The 22,703-nt window shown below is 32.8% G+C and overlaps 2 protein-coding genes and 2 non-coding genes across 5 annotated transcripts in view; 3 read left to right on the forward strand and 1 right to left on the reverse strand.

Moving 5' to 3' along the window:
* LOC100160476 (chromosome transmission fidelity protein 18 homolog) overlaps positions 1–7,227 on the forward strand; it is a 32,876-nt gene extending 25,649 nt beyond the window's left edge. The window contains exons 19-20 of one of the 2 annotated variants that reach the window (XM_001944150.5): positions 4,370–4,427; positions 6,537–7,227. In XM_001944150.5, the coding sequence (XP_001944185.2) occupies positions 4,370–4,427; positions 6,537–6,637 (159 nt within the window). In that variant the 3' untranslated portion in view covers positions 6,638–7,227. Of the gene's footprint in view, positions 1–4,369; positions 4,828–6,536 lie in introns of those variants that run through there. The other variant, XM_029490987.1, reaches the window with a different exon arrangement.
* A 7,121-nt stretch (positions 7,228–14,348) lies between these two features.
* TRNAC-GCA lies at positions 14,349–14,420 on the forward strand. The gene has a single exon. It is a non-coding gene; the product is annotated as a tRNA-Cys (tRNA).
* A 136-nt stretch (positions 14,421–14,556) lies between these two features.
* Positions 14,557–14,628, forward strand: TRNAC-GCA. The gene has a single exon. It is a non-coding gene; the product is annotated as a tRNA-Cys (tRNA).
* Positions 14,629–17,073: 2,445 nt separating this feature from the next.
* LOC100166378 (paired mesoderm homeobox protein 2B) overlaps positions 17,074–22,703 on the reverse strand; it is a 42,079-nt gene continuing 36,449 nt past the window's right edge. Inside the window, exon 9 of the mRNA XM_001942755.5 lies at positions 17,074–18,266. Within this exon, the coding sequence (XP_001942790.2) occupies positions 17,872–18,266 (395 nt within the window). The 3' untranslated portion in view covers positions 17,074–17,871. The remainder of the gene's footprint in view (positions 18,267–22,703) is intronic.

The raw sequence follows: 22,703 nt of genomic DNA on the forward strand, positions 1-22,703 counted from the left end.
TTAGTTATTTTGTTATGATTTTATAATATTATTCGTGGGTACTTGAAACTTTTAAAGTATACTATTATATATTTATGATAGTATCACTGTTTGTTGTTGATGTATGACGCGTTATATGGATATTGTGATATGATTAATTTGGAATTTATTATAGGTACCTTCCTATTATAGGTCAATTTTTTTTTTAATACCATAGATAAGTATACCTATAATAGGTATGTCTAATACCTAGACTGACAAACCGTCTCCACTCAGAATCGTTTTTCTTATACAGTGATATTATATCATTGAATTTAAATTTAATACTATCCATTATACAGTGACCCACTTGTAACCTACTGTACAGCAGAGCGACATCCTCTTACCCACCTTTTTTTTTATTAATCATATACGAGTAGTTATATATATTTTGGAGTTTTAACCACATGTATAAACGCGTATCATTTAGGCTTTAATAATACGTAATATACATCCTATATCGTGGGCGTGTATAGGGGAAAAAACTGTCGAAGTGTATACATAATATGTACGGTGGTATACCGTCGTGGCGTCGTGCCCGACTATATACCAATGTATGGTCGAAATCCTGGTCGTAAACACTACTTATATAAGGCTGGTTTAATGTTTTCGCTCGCCACACAGATTGTAGTAGAACCACACAAACCGGCCTCCATTTGTACGAGTATTTTCGCGCCTGGCGTATATAGTATAATATATATATAGTACTTAATAGCCAATAGGTATATGATTGTGACATGAGCCCTGGCTGCTATGACGGTAAAGAGAGAAAAAAATGGATTTTTTTATTTTTGTATTGCCTGCCATTGGTGCGCCGTGCGTGCAGGTAACGCAAGGAGCTAATCTCATCGGAAAGAAATAGCCTTTGTGTGGTGGTGCATACACTTCTTTTTTTTTCGATCCGACGGTCGTGGCCGTGGCGGGCGTAGGTATAGGTACACCGCAAGTGATTCTGTTATATTATTATTTATTATATTTTATTAGTTTATTACATATTGTTCAAATTCATATTATTATGGGTGTTTTATTTATATCACAATATAATCTTATATATAAAATTCTCGTGTCACAGTGTTAGTCTCGATACTCCTCCGAAACGGCTTGACCGATTTTTATGAAATTTTTTATGCATATTCAGTAGGTATGAGAATCGGCTAACATCTATTTTTTATACCCCTAAGTGATAAGGGTTGTCCAGAAAAAAAATAATAGAAGTGCTCAAACAGTGATTTTGATAATTTACGGTAGAAATATTTGTTTATAAATGGTTGCTATTGGTTATATATATAAAAAAAAATAATAATAGTGTATTATATATTGGCATGTTTGTTGATTAATATTATTATTTGTATCAATATATATGTCTGAGAATCGGCTATTATCTAAATTTGTATGCTGTGCTATAAGTAATTCCGAAGTTACGGCCTCTAAGTGCACAATATTAATCACACAGTAGTGTATCGTTGACACGTAGCAACATACACTATATGTGGTTATTTTTTATTATTTGTTTCCGTGGCACGCGCGTCTATGACATTAAAAGTTACGTTTTACAATGGTAATTAATTAATAATTTGTACAATTAGACCACTTGGAAGAAGATAGGCTAATTTAAAAAGGGTTATATTTGGTTTTTTTACTCATCAGATTTTAGTACGGTTAGGTTAGGTTTTTGTAATAATTGAATATATTAATTCATCGTAGGTGAAATTAAGTAAAAACGACAAACTTGGTATAACTTTGATATTTTAGAGTTAAATTATACACTTACGTACAAACAGCACGGGGTCCGCGATCTACCGCAGGTAGATTGCCTACCTGATAATGTACTGCTGTGAACCAGAATTTTTATCCTGGGCAACAGAAAAGTTAAGATAAATCTAGAACATCACACACCGAATATTAAATAAAATATTGAACAAAGTTTGAGTCATATACAGTTTGTACATTTAACGGGTAACGAAGTGCACGGGATCAGCTAGTTTAATTATTATATAATATTATGAAGGGTTTTTAAGGATATGTTTGTATCATTTGTTTTCAACTTTTGAGGGTCGATAATTTTGTATTAATATTCTATAAGACTTTGGAAAGATTTAATTTATAAATGTATGTATAGGTATTGCACATTTGTAAGTAAATTATTAACTATATGATCATAATGTACTTTAATTAAAATTAAAAATCATTGATACAGTTATAATTAATTTTTAATTCCGAGTGGAGCTAGGACTCTAATGACCAATATGGCTGTAATTACACAAACATGTCCCCAGCCATTGTAATTAAGATGTGGTTGATTTTTAATGTTTTATCCTTTTTTTTCGTAAACAATTTTTGTGGTGGTATGTATATACAATTTTAACAAGGACTATATAACATCTATAGATTGATAATAATTGAACACAGACTAAATTTTTTTTAAAAATATTTTTGTAGTGTTCAGGATAAAATATATTTTGATAAATATCAAGACACGGTAAATATAAAATAAGAATAAATAAATAAGAGAGCATCCGTTGAAAGACAACTTCTGACTATTTTTTAGGTGTAATGAATTATGATTTCCATTTAAAATAGTTTTCAATTATCTATCGTTAGTATCTTAAAAAAAATAAAAAATAATATGACTTATAGTTTAAAAAGTTGTACGTTAACGATTAAATTATTCATGGTAATTTCTATGAATATTTAATTGTTAGTTCGAGTTTATCGTACTCAACGAATTTAAATGAGACTAATTTTTTTTATTTTCCTATTTAAAGTGTTGATTTAAATCTCCGGGAAGATAATGTATTGTTATCCGTTTAAAATATTCAATGAGGGTCAAATAATGTGTTGCAAATAATACAGTTCTAATTATTTTAAATATAGTGGTATAATAATTATTAATTACACTATATTAATTTGTATAAGTTAAATCTGTTAATTTATTATTATTCAAGTAGTAGTTAAAAATAAATAGTTTAAAAACTGTTTTAGTATGTAGTTGAATGAATACAAATTATTCATATTTAAAATGCATTTAGATAGTTGGTGTTATTTGGTATTTATTAATTAATTTTTGTCCCAAAAACTAGTTGTTAATAAATTTCCAAGGTCCTTAAAATTTTTGAATCGACATCAGAAAATAACTCGTATTTATATGGTTATTTATGTAATTCTGTATTCGTTCGTTGAAAATGTATTTAAAACTTATGATCTTGAATTTATCGCGTCAAATGATAATATTATTAGCAAAAGTTCAAACAACATCCAAAATGTTACTTTACTGTTTGTTGATTTCTGGTGGTTGTGGTTGTAGCGGTGGTGTTGGAGCTGGTGGAAGCATGGTGTGAAAATGCCAACCATATATATGTGTGTAGTACGTATAAAACATTGCCGGACATTACTGGCCGTCACTTCCGGTATGGGCGAAGTGGTGTTGGCGGTCCCGTATATAGTCATCGTCTATGTTCCTCGCCCTCTTTTCTTTCCTTCGACTGCTCCGTTCTACCCTGGTATATACGTGCGTATAAACGACGGCCCTCCCCCGGCCACCTACATCATTCATTCTCGTCCTCCGACTCTGACTCGTCCACCATAATATACCACCAATCCAACCCTCGACCGCTGTGGCACTCACTTTCTTTCGAGTCTCTCCTCCGCCACTCTCCTCAGCGCATTATCGGTCATAAATCCAACGCCGAGGCGCCAAGTTTCTTACTTTACCCGTACAACGTTTCCTGACCCGACATCATATACTGACCTCTGGTCTTTTTGATATAAAGTAGTTCCATACGTTTTAGCTATCGCGTCCGGTCCAGAGCGGTTTTCGATCCATTAAACCGTTTTAGCGTCCCGGACACACACACACATATACTCATACGTGCACGGGATCGCGATCGCGCCCTCTATATTAGACGGGGGACCGGGAGACACCAACTTAAGGGGTTGATGGAGGGGCTGCGTCCATAGACACACACACACGCGCACACACGCATATATATATATATTATATATAAACGTGCGCCGGCCATGTATGGTTTGTGTACGAGTCGTTTAACCCGAACCAACGTAATACATTTTATAATCAATTAAACCCCACTCGTATACAAAAACGACGGTATAATATATATACGTTATATGTGCATTTTCAAGCGTTAGTGCGGCTGTGGTTGGGCGGTTTCTTTTCCACTTTCGGTCGTTTAAAGAAGGGTATCTATTGCCGCCGCTACCACCGCCACCACCACCGACGTCGTCATCCATGTTGTGTTATTGCGTTTGTGCTTACATGCTTCCACCACGTAAACCCTAATGTAACTTATAAAGTTTATTTATTTACTCACTTTATTACTTTTTTTTTTTTCAGAAAAAGAAAGATTTCTTTGGTCGCGAAATCGATTCACCCGCTGGGCACAAACACAAAGGTAAGCGTGCCGAATTAACGACCAATATAATACTACTGCTACAAGAAAGGCACACAAAGATACTTATATTAAGGAGTGCTAAAATTATGTACATCACAGTTGCTTTTTAAGACTGCCTAACCCAATATCAGTTTTTATATTGAATTAATTTGTACCTAAAATTAACCATTTCATTGCTTAAATAGTTAAATAATAACAATAAATAAAACACTCATTAACTATAAGAACGTGCACAATTTTGATCTTTTATTTAAAATGTATCATTTAAATTACATAACTTTCTATTTGTTTTTAAATTAGTGATGTAAATTAGTAATGGAAATTACAGTTTAAAGTAAAATCCAAACAAAATTTGATAACAAATTAAAATTTTTAAATTATAATACTTAAGTACTGAGTACAATTAAATCATTTATCTTATAGGTACATCAATTATCAAGCAAAAATATTAATCAAATTCACATATAATTAAAATGGTGTACCAATATGTGTGGTTGGCTATCCCCCTCAAGCCTAACCTATGAGTGTCTATAAAAAAATATAATTTCTGCAGTAGAAACATAATAGGTAGGCATATTATATATTAATATATTTTACCTATATAATCAAGGCTGTAAATATACACTTGAAACTGATAAAATGCAAAAACATGTAAAAAAATATAATATTCAAATCTAAATACATCCGACATTGGTTTTGTGTTGCATTACATCATATTTTCTGTCTTAAACGCGATTTGATTGACCCGAAGATCATTAAAGAATAATATTACTTCGAGGAAAAAACCGTCATACTTATTATATAACGGTGGGTTAAAAATATTTAAATTGTGTGCCTAATGCCTATATAGTATAAATATTTATGTAGGGAGGTACATATTTATGATTAATAATCATCTATAATGCAGGAATATTATTGCGAATTTGTTGTGACAAACGACAATATTAATCTATTGTAGCTGGTTGGCCATATGCACGTACAATAATTAATCGACTTTTGCGAGATAACCGTCAAACTTTAGAAACGGAATGAATTAATAATAATATACATACGGTGGTGGTGATTTCAACGTTTTCAGCGATGCGTGCCATGGCGAAAAAGACGATCCATCACAGCACTCAACCGCACATCTCCCGTCAAAGGTGTCCCTATACGTGATCGTGTTCTGTGTTTATCACCTTAATAGAATAGCGCTCATATTATAATATTATTGTTTACAAGCGATTTCTGTAGTCGAACCTATTTTTCGTCCCGTGGTTGCAGGTATTTACGCAGTCCGCAGTATTACTCTAATCGTTTGCGATTTTTATTTTACCCATCACGCATAAATTGTTCGTCGAGGCTTTCTGCTTGTGTCGAGTTAAAAAATATAAATAAAAAATTCCCCGGTTTTTGTCGTGTGTATCGTATAATATAATATTATGTATCGCGCATAATGCGGCCCGGTGCGCGCCTTGCAGTGTATAGGTGCCGAGCCAATTACGCGTTCGCAAACACGAGCACAGAGTCCCGTCTGTTTGCGTACACAGTTTTCGAGAGATTATTATTGTTTGTTATGCTGCACACGTAATGAGATTCGTGTCCGATATTATTATTATTATATGCTCTCTGTGTTGACACACGGCGGACGAAGCACCACCGGCTGCTGGAGCTTCGTGCCGGGTCGTGCGGGTTGGGTTGTTTTATTAATGCGGTTTCCATCCTTCGCGCACTGTAACAGGTTTGCGGTGTGCCACTGTTTGCTCGATTAAAACCCTCAGCCCCCGAGGTGAATCCCGACAATATGTCAAAAGCCACCGATGGATTTTTATACGCCGTAAATATATATAATATTATGTGTCTATCTACCTCGTCGTTTAAAATTAATAGGTTAACGGTGAAAAGAGCTCGCTCGTTGTGTCGTTTTTATTAAAAAAAAATAAAAAAACAAAAAAAATGTCTCGACCTGGTTTTAAAATGATTCCATTTTCTTTTTTTAAAAACACAACCCACCTCCGATGTGATAAAGAATTTTTTCAGCACCTACCTTTAAAATGTTTTATTAATTATGTAAGGTGTGCATTATTATTATTATTATTTTTTTTTTAATACATTTTTGATGCGTTACAGAATTTCGAGACGAAATTGTGAAGAGCGACGTTTGGTTTCATTTCAAAGAAGGCTATAGCAATGCAGTGAGAAAATTAGTATTAATGAAAGATCTTTACTGAACAATTTCATCGTACTAAATACATTTTTATATTCATAATTTTTTTAAAGTTGAATTTGATTTAATTTATTTTTAATGTATAATTTAATTTTTATTATAATACCAGTGATGAGTTTATTTGAATTATTAATTCTCGTAATATGTGACTGCTAAAATGCAGAACATAATATTTTGAATTACCTAGGTAATATATACATTGTGTACATTGAGGTGCTCATCTAATTCATTATAGGTAGGTAATTATCATACTACACGGTTACCATACATTTAGAATTTGACCGTCGAATAATTATTCTAATGTTTTTATATTAGTTATTACTCATTATTCACTGCATTATGCTGTCGATACTTATTTTATTATTTTTTTGTTCCCCTATATTGATGACGATATTGAAAGTTTTAGTCTATTGTATGACGGCGTTTGCTTTAAGTGTATATAATGTACTACAGCTTACCGGATTATTAAAAAATCATCGGAGCTGTATAGTATTAAATGGGGCGGTCCAAAAAGAACGATGTCACTGTACAAAAGGGATGATTCAATGATTGTATAAATATTAGGGTGATTGTATGTTAGACTTAGGGTTTATAAAAAAAAAAAAAAATAGTGGTCAAATGTGATAATAATGGTTAATGATAATTATAAAACGTATATTCGATTATTCTTTATTTTTGTATACCTAATAATTATATCATTGCAATTTAAAAATAAACTTAAAATACTGCAGCATAATTGGCCAAAAAATGATTCCACGAGATTTTTTTTTTTATTGTTCTCGAGCGAGGTTGTGGAATCGTGTAGATTTTGATAACCATTTATATAGGTACCTGGTACATACCTACACGTTTCCGACAATTACATTTTTATATACACAGGTCCACTTTGTTTTAAATTGCAACGTTGTCATCATACCAAAATCAAGTATAAACAAATATAATTAATTGTAACGTATACGTATAGGTATAGGTAGGTATACATGTAATTTAGACGATCGTCTAATGCTGCCGTTTAGAAAACAAAACTTTCGGAAAAAAAACATGATTTTAGTTTGCAGATTGTTAGACTTGTCATAATATTTGATAGTCGGGCAAGGTTTCCGGGTTTATTTCCTATTGATTACTGATTAGAGATATATTTTGGAATCATAACAGATTTTGTAGGAAGTTTAATAATCTTTTGTATTATACCAAAACATCGTGTTTTTTCATACGAAGGTATTAACAGTAACTGTCAAAAGTTATACATTTAAACATTTAATATTCTATTCTAAATTTCATTAATTAATTGTTTTGTCAACAATGAAAACATCACGTTTTAACTACCTATAATCTATATTATATAGTAACTTACAATTATTTCATAGCAATAATCATTTAAAAAATAGAAAAATATTGTACACCTACATTGTATTATAATAAATAACTTTTTAAATATGTATCTGTTTTAATGAATGTTATATAATGTATATGATAAATATACTATATAGTATAGGTATTACCTACTTGACACTTTCTCTTGACTTTTGAGATCTTTTTACTTTAAAATTATAATACAATACATTTACACATATTCCAAATTATAATTTATGATAACGAGAGCAGATAAATACCACAAAAACGTTGCAATTAAATATTGATAATGTTATAAGTGCTTAAAAAATATTTATTCAATCATTTTCATGTGGTTGTGAGTAATATTGTAGTCTGGGGATTTTTATTTTGTAATTCACCGGCTATACATCTATACCTAACCAACGACGCGTATTAACCGTTTATAATCATACAGTTTATAGGGCAAGACGGGATAGCGATAATTTTGGTTTACCGGTTACTTTTGGTATTTGGTATTTTCGGTATTTTAGCATACCACGACTATATTGGGATTCAGTAACCACTATTGTTACAGTATATATCATGCGGTGATAATTGGTGAAAATACTGCATAATAAAAGAAAGTTCACGACTCGTGTCGTAGGTAATATGACGTCAGTTAAAGATTAGCGTATCTATGATTTTTTCAATGGGGGATATACAATTTTTAATAGACATTCAGTATACACATATTTTATTCATATTATTATATACATGTTGTATTGTGTACAAAATTTGATATGTAACGAAAATTTGCATCCCTCATCAAGTAAAAACCTTTCGTTATATTTGTGTATACAGATGTAATCATAATATTTACTTATTTGTATCTTTTTAAATACAGATTGTATGTTTTCTATACAAAAAAAGTTTTTTATTTATTTATAGATTGGGTTTGAATTGGAGTTTACTTATGATTCCATAATTCAGAAAAAAACGATTATTCAGTTTTCCTGAGTTTGAAAACACTGTTCTTTATAGATTCACCGTAAATTCCGTATTGTGGTAATCACCGAAAATATACCACGTATCGGTATAGTTACCGAAAATATCGTGTCTCGGTAGTTGCCGAAAATACCGTTATACCGTTGATACCGCTATTGAAATTTGAAATACCGCAAGCTCTATCACACATTAAATGTATTATCGTGCCTACTCTATATTTGCACGAAAACAGTCGGAAATCGTTAGAACTGCGTAGACCTATAAGAATCGGAACGCATCACGCGAAACACTTGCCGGAAGACTGCCTACCCCCTGTCGTTGGTGCGGCACACGATTCCGGAATTGAAATCCAGCACCGGCAAAATCCAAAGGGAGAAGCAATGCACGCAGCGGGACGTCAGCTATGTATCACCCCGTCGTCGTCAGTGTTGACTGACTTATTGGAATAATATTCACACCGTCGTCGTTCCGAAATCCGAGACCGATGAAATCGACGAGACAAAATATAACAACATCCGTTATCGCGCGCTGTTTTTAGAACTACACTGCAAATATCGGATTTCAGATTATTATATATTATATTTATCGATCACGATCGATTTCATCTATACCTGTAATTTAAAACAAGAAACCGGGGAAATCGCTATAATGTTGTCGCTTAATTTTAAGAATACATTTTATGATTTGCATATCGTGTATAAAAAATGTTAATATAAGTATAGGTTAATAGGTCATGTTGGAAAATGTCAAGTCTCTAAGATTCATATTTCTTGAATATAATTTCGTTTGATAAAAATTGTTATTTTTTGCTTATAAATACCTATCTAATTTGGTTGAAATTGAATCTTTAAAAATGTTCAAGTATTCAAATTGATTATCTATGAATTTAATTATAAAACAATTAAACATTTTTTTTTTGGATTTTGAATACCTATAAAAAAATACTATTTGCGTTTATATTGTAACATTTATATGACATTTTAACAATAGTTTTTTAAAAGAGCTATTCAAATCGTATGAGTATTTAGGTATTTTAAGTAGTTAGCACCCTTATTGGTAGTTATACTAGTTGGTGTCCGTATAGGCAGTAGGGCGAAGGCTACATTAGTTAAAAAGAAAAGAACTTATAGTTGAAAAGGAGGCGTGATTCGCGAATTTGGATTTGTGCTTACAAGTAGGTAAATAGTTTCTTAAATTTTCACACTACATTTTATCTCGTTCAAACACGTAACTATACTGCAAGTTAGGTACATAGAATTGTAAAATCCAGATAAAACATTGGTAAAATGGTAATCAACTATAAATACGAAGTAGGTAGGTACCTACCTACTAATTAAATATTAATTATTAATTATTATATATGATAAAGTATTGTGATGCATTATCGCATTCCCTTCGTTTATCATATATGTAGATATAGATAGGTACAATTAAAATACATAATGTATATTGCCATATTCGGTTATTTCCATACCTATATATGTTTAACGTAGTATGTAATATACTAATATGTATTAATGGCGTATTACCTCCCTATAGTATTATATCGAGTTTTTCTCTTTTTTCCTGTACACTTAATCAGTTAGATACTATATCGATCCAGCCGCACAATCTACAGTAGTTGTCTGCAAGGTTATCAGACAACCACTGTACTGCAAGGTGTTAAGATGATATAGTTATGTTATCACTTATCATATAATCTATTAAAATAGCGCGTATAGGTATCGATTGCAGTCTTCTTTTTCTTGCGGTTTTATTCCTAATCATGAGATACAATGCATGGCAATCAATAATACTGTAGGTAACAACATTATATTTTTTCCGATATCATAATATATTTCACCTACATTATAATATTTTATAATATCATATAAAATAAAAATATTATAACGTAAAATGAAGTCAGCGTGAATCTATAGGTACCTGCTACAAATTCACATACTTACACTGCATGCATATAACATAATATACCATATGGGCGTATATATATATATATATTGTATAACATACATACCTATCATTTAATATGCATGGAAAATTACATACTGCAAATAGGTATATGCACGTGCGGGTTTGTTGCCGCAGATATACGAATGGTGAGTTATGTAGTTATACAAAGGGGTGGGCGAGTGGTGGGGAGGTTAGGTTATATTGTAAAGTGACCAAATTCGATTCGTGTCCGCCATTTCGTTTGTGATTTCATTTCAGCCACCGCGCCGTAGCGCAAACATTATGCAATCCTTTTGAACCTCTCCGCCGCCGCCACCGTCCTTTGCCAACGGAGCGTTTCGCCCTATAACCCTCTGAAACCTCTTTCTCCATCCCACTGTTGCCCACACACCGTTACCAGCCATCGCGCTGTACCTACGACGGAATTCGAAAATCCCATTTGCGGCAGCCACACGTATTCGGGATTTAATCAAAACGCCTCCTCCCTTCTACGACAAACGCCCTCCTGCCACCCCTGAAAAAGCCTGTTTCGAATACGTTGGTATATATAATATAACTATATAATAATAATAATTACATAGGTACGCACCGTGCTCGAGTCCCGAATTATTATTATTATTATTGCGTATTCGATGCTTTAATATAATAATAATATAATATACATAGGGAGATATATACTGCAGCGGCAGCGACAGGTACGTAGCGATATTATAGCAGTTATAATATAATATTGTGCGCGATGTGTTTAGGTATAATTCTGTGCGTGTAGGTACTATGTATATTTTTGTATACAATATACATAGGTATATAAGTGTATTTACATATAGGTATACCTATACACTTTATAGTATATAAAGTATAGGTACGTACAATGTACCTACATATATATATAGTAAACACTTACGTCTTATTGCACTATAGGAATACATATTTTGACGCACTATTATTATTATTTTCAACACGTTGTATAGCACGGGATTTTGCCGGGAATAAAATAAATAAATGATGCAGTTTGCTATATATTATAATATAGTAGACAGTAGTACACATATAACTTTTTTTTCAATCCCTATACTATCAGTATATAGGACTACAGGTATCGGTTTTTAAAATTAAAGCGTAATGATTAGCCCATCTATCTACACGCCTATTTTGGGGAGACTGTGGGAGGTACATATTATGTCGCCTTGGAAAATATCAAAATATGGTAAAAAGAAAAAAGTTGATGACTATTTTATTTCTAGTTTAAAAACAAAAATGTATAATGTTTTAAGACTAAACATTCAGTTTTTAATTTCTAATAATATTAAACATATATTTAATAATATTATCAATAGTAATACTTATATAATTAGTTATAACTAATTATTTATTTATACCTATATATTAATATACCTACCATCTGAATGTATCATAGCCCATGGATAGTATTATATTATGATTCACAGGCATTGATTCATAGCTATAATGTGGGAGGGGGGGGGGGGGCAACAATTTTTTTATAACACAAATACAATTACAAATTACAATATAAACTTTATTCTTAGGTAACTTAACATTTTTTTCCCATATTAGGATAATCTTAATGTGATAAATTCATTATTGATTATATATTATTTAATAACAAAATCCCAATGGAATTTAGTAATATCAGGATCTATAGAATAATAAAAAAAAATTGGAGAAATAATATGCTTTGGATGATTTTTTTAAACGATAGGACGCTTTGATTGTATACTTATCATAGTGCATTGGTGCTAATACTTTAAGATATTGAAAATCATTTTAGGATCTAAAATTTAAAAATGTGTTTTATAAGTATGGTTATTGAAAATTAAAATCAATAACTTACATTAATAAACACAAGGTTACATAAAATCATTAAAACAATGTGAACTTTTTCCTGAAACAAAAAAATTATATTGTACTACTTGTGAACTTACTAACCTACTAATGTACCTACCTACCTACTAATTTACATTACATTTAATGAAGATTTTTGTATTTTTCTCTCCCCCCCCCCAAAAAAAAACCCAAAAAATACCAATAAGATTTAATTATTTTAAAATTTCGTCATGTATATAAAATATAATTATATACTCTAAAAGTTTCATATACCCACGAATAATATAATATATATATAATTACAAAAAAAAAAACTAAAATCGTTATTTTTGGTTTTAATATGTAATTTCCTACAAATTTGAACTTAAAATGTCTAAAAAAAACTTTGTTTTAAAATTTTTTAGATTTTTTAAGATTTTTTGGTTACAGTATGAGCTATTTAAGAGAATTATTTTTTTTTTAAATTTCCAATCCCTAGCTAAAAAAAAATACTAAATAGCTTTAAAAGAATCGCATGGTACATAAAAAATTCTAGAATAAATATTCAGTGAAAATTTCATGTATCTACAGTAATTATTTTTAGGGTTACACCTTTACACTCAAAACCAAAACCGATTTTGTCAAAAACTATTTTTGCGTAAAAATCTTAATTTTTTCCTTAATGTTTTGTTTGTTTTTCTTGACGCTTTTGAAAACTATCGGGAATTTTTCACTTTTGACTCCAAAAAATACCAATTTTTCCTAACAGACAAGAACATAAAAAAATGAACATATTGTAAAATCAGTACATTCTTAATATTTTTACCTATATCACTACAATATACATTAGTCATTAGCAAATAATAGCTTATTGGTTTTTTCTCCATCAGATGTTTTTCTGGATTATTTAAAAAAATAGGTATTGAGATTTTTCAATGTTGACTTCCAAAAGTACCAACTACATCCAACTTGTTTCCAAAAAACCTCCACCGAAGTTGATAATCAGTTCGTATTATTTTCTACTAGTACCTATAAAGTTATGAAGTTGAGGTTGTACAAACATTTTCAAATAACTCACCTAAATGATTAATATTATTAGACATGGACCAAATTAAATCGCAATTAATTCTTAATTCGCCACCAACCACCAACCACCCCCTCCCCAAATCCTGGGTACACCACGGCTCAGTTGTGTTATTACTTATTATTATAGAGCGCCGATTTATATGCATTAAAAACTAACCAAATAAGCGCTAAAAAATCTTAAATATGCATAAATAAATGTACTTAAATGTTGAAATATGCATGAAAGATAAAAATTATGCATAAAATATTTAGCAAAATAATAATAAGTTATTATTATAAAATGAAAATCCACCGACAAGTGACGACCTGCGATAAATGTCGATGAAATATCAATAAAACGCGCTACTGCTAATGCGCTACTCTGCTAGATAATATTATTATTGTTGTGTGATATCTTTTAATAAATATTATGAATACTTATTCTGTTTGACAAACAACGACGTGACAGGTAAAACGTGTCAATTCATCACATAATAACAAAAGTCAAATAAAAAATGTTTGTCTATCAAACTAACTATTCGTGCTAATGTCAATGCGGGGGTATAGCTCAGTGGTAGAGCATTCGACTGCAGATCGAGAGGTCCCCGGTTCAAACCCGGGTGCCCCCTAGAATTTTTTTTTCTTAAATTTATTTAAATTTAACGTGATGGACAAAACGTGTCAATTCATCACGATATTATAATAACAATAGTCAAATTAAAAATGTTTGTCTATCAAACTAACTATTCGTGCTTATGTCAACGCGGGGGTATAGCTCAGTGGTAGAGCATTCGACTGCAGATCGAGAGGTCCCCGGTTCAAACCCGGGTGCCCCCTGAAAGCTTTTTTTTCTTCAATTTAAATTTTAATCGACTGTACATGCCGTTGGTTCGTTTCCATGCAGTTTCTACGATATGAATTAAATTTAAACGATACAATATTTGTGGTGGTATATCAGCTAGCAGTCCAACGACGAGTTTTTTCCTCGTCAAATCACACATACAGCACAAATTAGCAAAATTGTTTTTTCCAGCGCGTAAATCTGTCATGCGATCACGCGTAAAACGCCTTTCTTTTTCGTCGAAAAATTTAGTTTGCGACACGCTTCTTATTCGGTTAATTCGATTGAAAGCGCGGCGGCGTATCCCTTGGGGATCGACGCGTATATTATTCATATATCGGTGTGTTTTATTCCTGGAATCGCCGTAAATTGTGGGGACGTTTCACGGGGAGTGGTGGTGAGGGGGACGAAGGGAATTACACGTTTTATTATTGTCGTCCCTACGATCCCCACTGCTGTTATATTGTATATAATCGACCGTAGTCCGTAAAGACATTAAGAGCCTATATCCGGCACTAAATCCATATTGTAACGACAATACAACACACACACACTCGTTTATAAATATATATATATATTATAGTTTTACAATTGATTGTGCAATTTCGGGAAGTAATTTCATCTTGAAACGTTTCAGCGTTTGGTATCATCACATACAATACGTCATGTGATACGCACCGGCGCCGCGCGAGAGTAGGGGCGTTTTACTGCAGCAAAGACAGCAAAGTGCAAAGTTATACAGATACGTCGACATCATATTATTGACCCGGTCCATGTATGTGATGTATAGGTATACCCAGAGGTAGACTGACCCAGGGTGCTATAAACCAAGTAACACCCCGGACCACCATTCGTATTTATGATTCGGGCACTATTAGCACTGTCGGCCCTATCTTAAATTTAACTCTTATTGTAATATAGAACTTTATAATATTTTAGAATTTGCACTATTCTTATGTACCTATTTTATTAATTAGTTTATAATAAATTACAAATGTAGCGAGATTTGCCACGGAGTTATTAGACCCCCCTCCACAAAACAATATTTTTAAGTAATTTTTCTTAATAATTGTATGTATATGTATATTATTTTAATATTTTTCTTTTAAGAAAAGATATATTTGTACAAAATCAATATTGATTATTGTATAATCTTTTACGATCAACTTTAATAACAGAACTACATGACGTACTGAGTACCTATTAATTAAATCAGGTATGAATGACTAGCAGATTGATGTCTACTGATAAAATGACAACTTTTAGGTTGTCTATAGGTACCTAAAAAAAGTTAGATACTGTATTAGATTATAATCATAATATACTTTAACTAAAATAGTAAAATAATAAATAAGACATTTAATATTATTAATATCAATAGTTTTAATTAATATAAATGTTTTAGGATTTTAGGTTATACAGTAATTAATATTATATAACAGAGATGGGCAACTCAAAGTAACTAGCGGGCCACTTTTAAGTACTTTAAAATCTAGCGGGCCGCAGTGCATAGGTAAAAGCTAAAAAAAAAAAGGTCTTTCAAATTTACTAACATTTATTTTTTACGCTTTTTAGCGGACATTTTCAAAATAATTAATACAAACCACGAAAATAATAGTATAATAAAATTATATGAAGTAATTTGAAAATGTAGCGCGGGCCAAATAAAAAAAGTACGCGGGCCGCCAGTTGCCCATCCCTGTTATATAACATGTACCAGGTACCTACCTATAATATAAAAGTAACATACCTTTTTTTTTCGATATGTTCCTATATTATATAACTTATACTTACTAGTTACTGTGCTTGTCTGCAGTTCTCACGAATAGCTTGAAAAATTCTGTAGACTATTATACTACATAACATATTACACCACAGACTATAATATGAAAATAGGTAGCTCACCCGCGATGTAAACAAAAACTATGAATATAATAATATAGTCTGTGATAATATGGTTTATATTATTATTGATGTTTCTGATGCAGTGATGCCACGGATTGTTTTCATACCACGCTTCGATAATATGGGAGGATCAAATAATATAATGTTTTTTGATTAGGCCTTTACAGCGTAAGAGGAGAAAGTGGAAAAAAAAAATTAAAACGATATAATAATATATAGGGTATAATATTATAATAATACTTCACACTTATAATAATACATACATTGAAAATATCTAATTATACAACATATGCAACCAAACATATAGAAGGTAACAATCTGAACAACTACTAGGTACTGGTATAGCGATGTATAATAATATAATAATATATTAATTAAGTATACTGTAACGTCTTGAAAAATTACAATATCTGATTGGAAATACATTTTATATTGCTTAATCGAGTATATTATATTGATGTGTCAATTTTTTTTTCATTTACGTGACACGTAAATTGTACCTAATTATGAATTAAGTTAATTTTGTCTATACACCTAAGAATTAAACGAAAAAATAAAAACAAAAACATATTTGCTATTGCTGACGCCATTTTCTAATTATTTTTTTTTCACATTAATATTTTATACTTAACATAAATCACGTATCACGTAATAGTAAAAGTTTTCCTACACTTATTATAAATATGTTATCCGTAAATTAACGTCACGTGTGTGTATATATAATAATAATAATAATAATAATGATAATAATAATAATAATACGTAACTATAATACTAGAATGACGTATATAATGGGAAAATGAAGATCGTATATAATATTGTTTAATATAATAGAGAGAGATAGAGAGATAAATAGATACATTTATCAGACGAGTTATACAAAAAATGAGTGAACAAAAACATAAGGACAAACGAACATAAACCGACATAATATAAGTTAACGTAACGATTAATATAATATTGTTTTAATCGATGTCATTTTACTGTACAAACGACGTAATTCTTAAACCTCTCGGCAGCGGGTTTCGAGTTTATAATATTACTATGTATATTATTAATTTTTTTATTTCAGCGTGTTTCTGTAGAATATATTATTGACTGCATTTGTCAAATTGAAATCGTGATGAATCCTTTACACACATCCTGCACAATATGTAATATAGTTGCATACTGATAACGACAGTTGTAGTTGTAGTAATGTTATTGTTATATAATAATTTATGGCAAAGAGTACGCGTGTGGGGTGAACCGGCTGCTGATGACGAGGTATTCACGGGGGGGGGGGGATGTGACGACGACCCCTAATAATTTAGGTCTTGGACCGGTCGCGAGATTCAGTTGTCGGACGACGTCGGTGGATGTTGCGGCGAGACCGAAGTGGCCTGTTCCGTCGTGGCTGCGGTGGTGGTAGTGCTGGTTGTGGTCAGCGACAGCGGTTGCGGGTGCTGCATATTTTGCTGTTCCGGTTTCCGGTTGGCGGCCAGCGCGTGCAGGGTGGACGTGAGCGACGGCAACTGGAGCCCGAGACCGACGGGCAATTGGAGCGCGGCGGCCGCGGCCGCATGATGCTGCATGTTGGCCACGTGCTGTAGGCTGTGGAACAGCGCGGCTGAGTGTTCCTGGGCCTTGCGCCGCAGCTCAGCCACGCTGGACGAACGGTGTTCGGCGCCGCCACCTCCGTCGGCCATCGACCCGAACGGCTTCATCGTGCAACAGCTGCATCCGAACCCTGTGAATGAGTTAAACTTGTATTGGTGGTGCAGAACAGTAGTTATTGAAGTACAGTGTACTTAGTTTTTAAAAGGTAATTCGACTTGGGTGAGTTGATTTCGAAAAGTATTTAGGTAGTGTAACACTGTAACTGTTACTTTTTTGGTAAACATCCTTTATTATTCATTGATTTTTTAATACGCATAGGTGATAGCTAATAAGTAGGTATACTGTTTTTGTCAAGCCTATAATGTTTATTAGGTAATAAATATGATATAGAAAACAAATCACAACAACGTAATACAATTTGTCGTTTGAGAAACCCGCGCGATTTGTTCCAAAACCCAAATGAAAATAACATCTACTGGACTAATGGGGTATCTCTTGACTCTTACTATTTGCACTGCAATTAAAAACACTTTTGAATGGTTGTGGACTAGTACACAATATGAAGAATCCAAAACTTCAATAAAACGTGATGACATTTTTTTTGTACAAGTCGGGTTTCTGAAACGACTGATTCAATTAGCAAAATAATCGAAATTAGAGAAGTATACAAAATATTATTGGAAACATAATTTTAACACAGATAAAACCGATACGGTTTAAATTATGGAGAACCATCTAAATGTCTGCACTATTGTATATCAGGCATCAGTACTTAATTATTTTCTAAAGATAAACTAACTGCAACTACGAGATTATTTTGTACGCGTGTTTTGCTATAGTTAGGTAGCGAAAAGTGTAATATTTTAATAATATTTATTATTTTATATTACGATACAATTTTATACATTTCTATCGATTGTCTAAGTCTTAACATGCATCACCGATGGATTTTATTGATAACAGCTACAATTTAAATCATTATTCATAATACATATTTTGAGGGAAAGTATTTATTTTGAATAATATAGTGGTGTTGTACTATGGTTAATACTTAATGATTTTAATATTATTATTTATTGAAGTTAAAAAATCTAAATACAAGACAGATGTAGTCTGTGAGCGAAGATTTGGAAATCTGACTCTAAAATAATGATAAGTAATGCATTTTTTAATTAACTTTACGAAAGCGATATAATTTGATAATATAACTATGGTAAATTAATCCAAAAATGTGTCAGTCAAGACTTGATACTTCAGTTTATTTTGCCGTCTACGTCGTAATATTATAACAGTTAACACAATTATATTATTAAAAACCTACGAGTGACTGCCAGTGTTTGGCATTATAAATTGATTTTATTATAGGTGTTTCAATTTTAATTATGAAATTTTTTTTAATTAACTCTAATTTTTATATTACTCTAAATTAAATAATGAAGAAACCATTTTAAGCCTTTTATGGAACGTCGAAAGTAAATGTAAAGAAACGACTGCGTTCATTATGAATAAAACATTTTGTAATTTTATTATGGTGACGTGGAAAATAATTCTTTGTTTCCTTGGCAACATTATAATAAAATAGTGTTGGTCGTAACTCGGTACTGTAAGAAGATATTTAGTTAATTAAGCAATTTTCGCTTGTTTACGGCTTACTAACCATGTTACATTACACTCTAACGGTGTTGACATGGATATTTTATCAAATAGGTACTGTTTTTGAATCAGTCATTCGCTTCAGTTTTATGTAAAAACAAATTATGTGGGTCTTTTATTTATTTTTTTTGCAGGAATGTTTAAATAATTGTTTCTCTTATTTTTCTCTGCACCTTAAGTAATATGATCCCAAATAACCAAATTGATTTATTCTTCATCATCAACTAAAAAACGGGCAGAAATTTCGATTTACCAAACTTTTATATACAAAGCATAAAGCATCCATAAAACTGCTTTCCTTGATTTGTAAATGTATAAGCTATTATTAAGTATTCAGATACCCGACACAAAGTTTCACCCATTTACTAACTTTTGACACGGTTTTTCTTTTATCTGATTTTACTTAAGTATAAGGTCATTACGCGTAGGTACAAGTCGTCAATGATTTCGATGTGATTATATTGATTGGTCAAGGATGGATTTAGCGCAAGTAGGACTTTACTATAATATATAATAGGTATGCCGCCCTCGAAGGCTCCATTCGAAAAGAAAAGTAAAGTATTTAGTTTAGTTTAAAATTTACCACCTTAGGCTCGGACTTCACATATTTAGACCAAAATCCGACCCTGTGTATTGTATTATATATTAAGAACATATTATGTGGGAATTTAATATAACCTACCCGATAATCAACGTAGGAATGCAACTAGTAACGAAAACAGATTTTTTTTATTTAATCATCTGCAGTGGCGCTAAAAACTTCATATTTGTATACAAAATAAAAAAAAATCCTACCGAACGAAGATGGCTACTGCATCTGCAAAATGTATTATTATAATTGTGGGAAATGCGATGATAATGACGTAAATAATTACCCAAGCGGAGTGGTTGACGTTTTTCGTTATCACAGCGTCGGTATAATCTCGTTAGGAGGAACGGGCTGTTAATGAAAAAAAAAAAATATCGGACCACTAAAATCCTTTACCTTCTGCCACCCCCCTCCACGGTAACACTCCAGCGGACGATCCACCGCCTCCGCATTGTCCGCCGAATTATAATAATAATGATGATGATGATGATAACACTACTACACGCGGTTCGTAAGCGCCGGCAAAACCACCGCCGCAGTCGCATCCGTTCTCGGACGCGCGAATATTAATGACTAAGAAAAAATTCGGTCGATCGCGGGCGGTAGGTAGGAATATACCTACCCTGCAAAAGCTATCGTTATATTATACGCGCACCCGTATTATAATAATATAGTCGTATAATAACAATTATGATTATTGCAGCGCGCGAAAAGGCGTCGGTGCAAATTGATTTAGTCGCCCGCGTATATACATAATATATTATGTATAATGTATATATATATATAGGTACACATCGCCGCCGCCGTCGCGTGGTCCCGTGAAAGACGCGCCCGCCGACCGCCGCCGCACCCTATGCCCCGCGTTATTATATAATAATAATATCTACGCGGTGTATATATAATATTTGCATCCCTTTCTCCGCTGCCACCGCATTCGATCCATTAATAACGACGCGACGGCGGCATGCACCTACCCCGCGCGCTCGTTTCGTCGTTATTTATTAAGGGATCCGTTTGATTATCATAACGCGCCCGCGCGCCACGCACGCACATCGACTTCTTCCTCGTCGTCGTCGTCGTCGTCGTCGTCCGTCGTCCGTCGTCGTCTCTGCCTCTCACTCTCTACCCATATGCGCACCCCTCGACCCTATATTATATAATATACCCAATGCACACACACACACACACACACACACATATATGTATCGCTACTCAGCCACCAACATAAATAAGGCGTACGTGTGTGTGTGTGTGTGTGTGTATATAATATATATATATAGGTGTAGAGCGCGTGTATACAGTATTATTATTATTATATACCCGTCGTAAACTTGGCGCCGAAAGCCGCCGCCCCGCACGATAAATCTCCCAAAGTTATTCCATTATGGAAACGGGACTGCCGGAATCGCGGGGGTGTGTTGTGAGGGGGTGGCAAAGGGGGTGGGCGCGAGCACGGCAGTGTGTGTGTGGGCCTCGGGGGTTCGGCGGAGAGCCCCAGGTGCCTGCGCCCTATATATACATATATATACCTATATATTATACTCGCGACCGACCGCCCGCGATCCGCACCCGCTCCGCCAGAACTGTATAACGCGATAAACCCCTCACCTCATCCGCTTATATACCGCCGGTGGACTCAAGATATACCGCGGGGGTAATGGTAAGTGTGCGCCGCGGCGGTGTATATGAAACCGCCGACGCTCTCTAAGCCAATTATAATGACAAACGCATATATACGCGCGTGTTTATGTGGGTAAATATCCTGACGTAGGTACTAGGTATATACCAGCTATGTAGCTATATATGTCGCGAGTGCTGCATCTATACAATATAATTATGATGTGTAGGTATGATATACAATCACGTGATAGTCATTACAATAATATTATCTATATGTAATACATGTGCATTTAAGTGCGGATGAAACGGAAAAAAAAATTCGATTGCCACTGCTGTGTATATTGATATATATAATTATATAACTATATAAGGCATATATTGGGATTTCAAAATCAATTATTTCAAAAATCTTTTAATAAAAAATTCCAGCAACAAATGACCATCATTTTATATAAACACCATCGATGTGGCTAAAGCGTATTGAACACATATTTATTTGCATGCATTTTCGCAGAATATGGTGTATCCGCAGTTCATACGATATATAGCTAGGTATATCTACTTATCTGCTGGCAAGTATTATGTTTTGCAAATTATCTTGTTTGGTCCGATCCAATTTTAATTTCAAAACTGATTTGTATATTCGTTACAGAGCTTACTGACTCCTACTTTTGTTAAAATATTTTTTTTAATATTTGATATTGG

Source organism: Acyrthosiphon pisum, chromosome A2 (genome assembly GCF_005508785.2).
Source record: "Acyrthosiphon pisum isolate AL4f chromosome A2, pea_aphid_22Mar2018_4r6ur, whole genome shotgun sequence".
NCBI lineage: Eukaryota > Metazoa > Arthropoda > Insecta > Hemiptera > Aphididae > Acyrthosiphon > Acyrthosiphon pisum.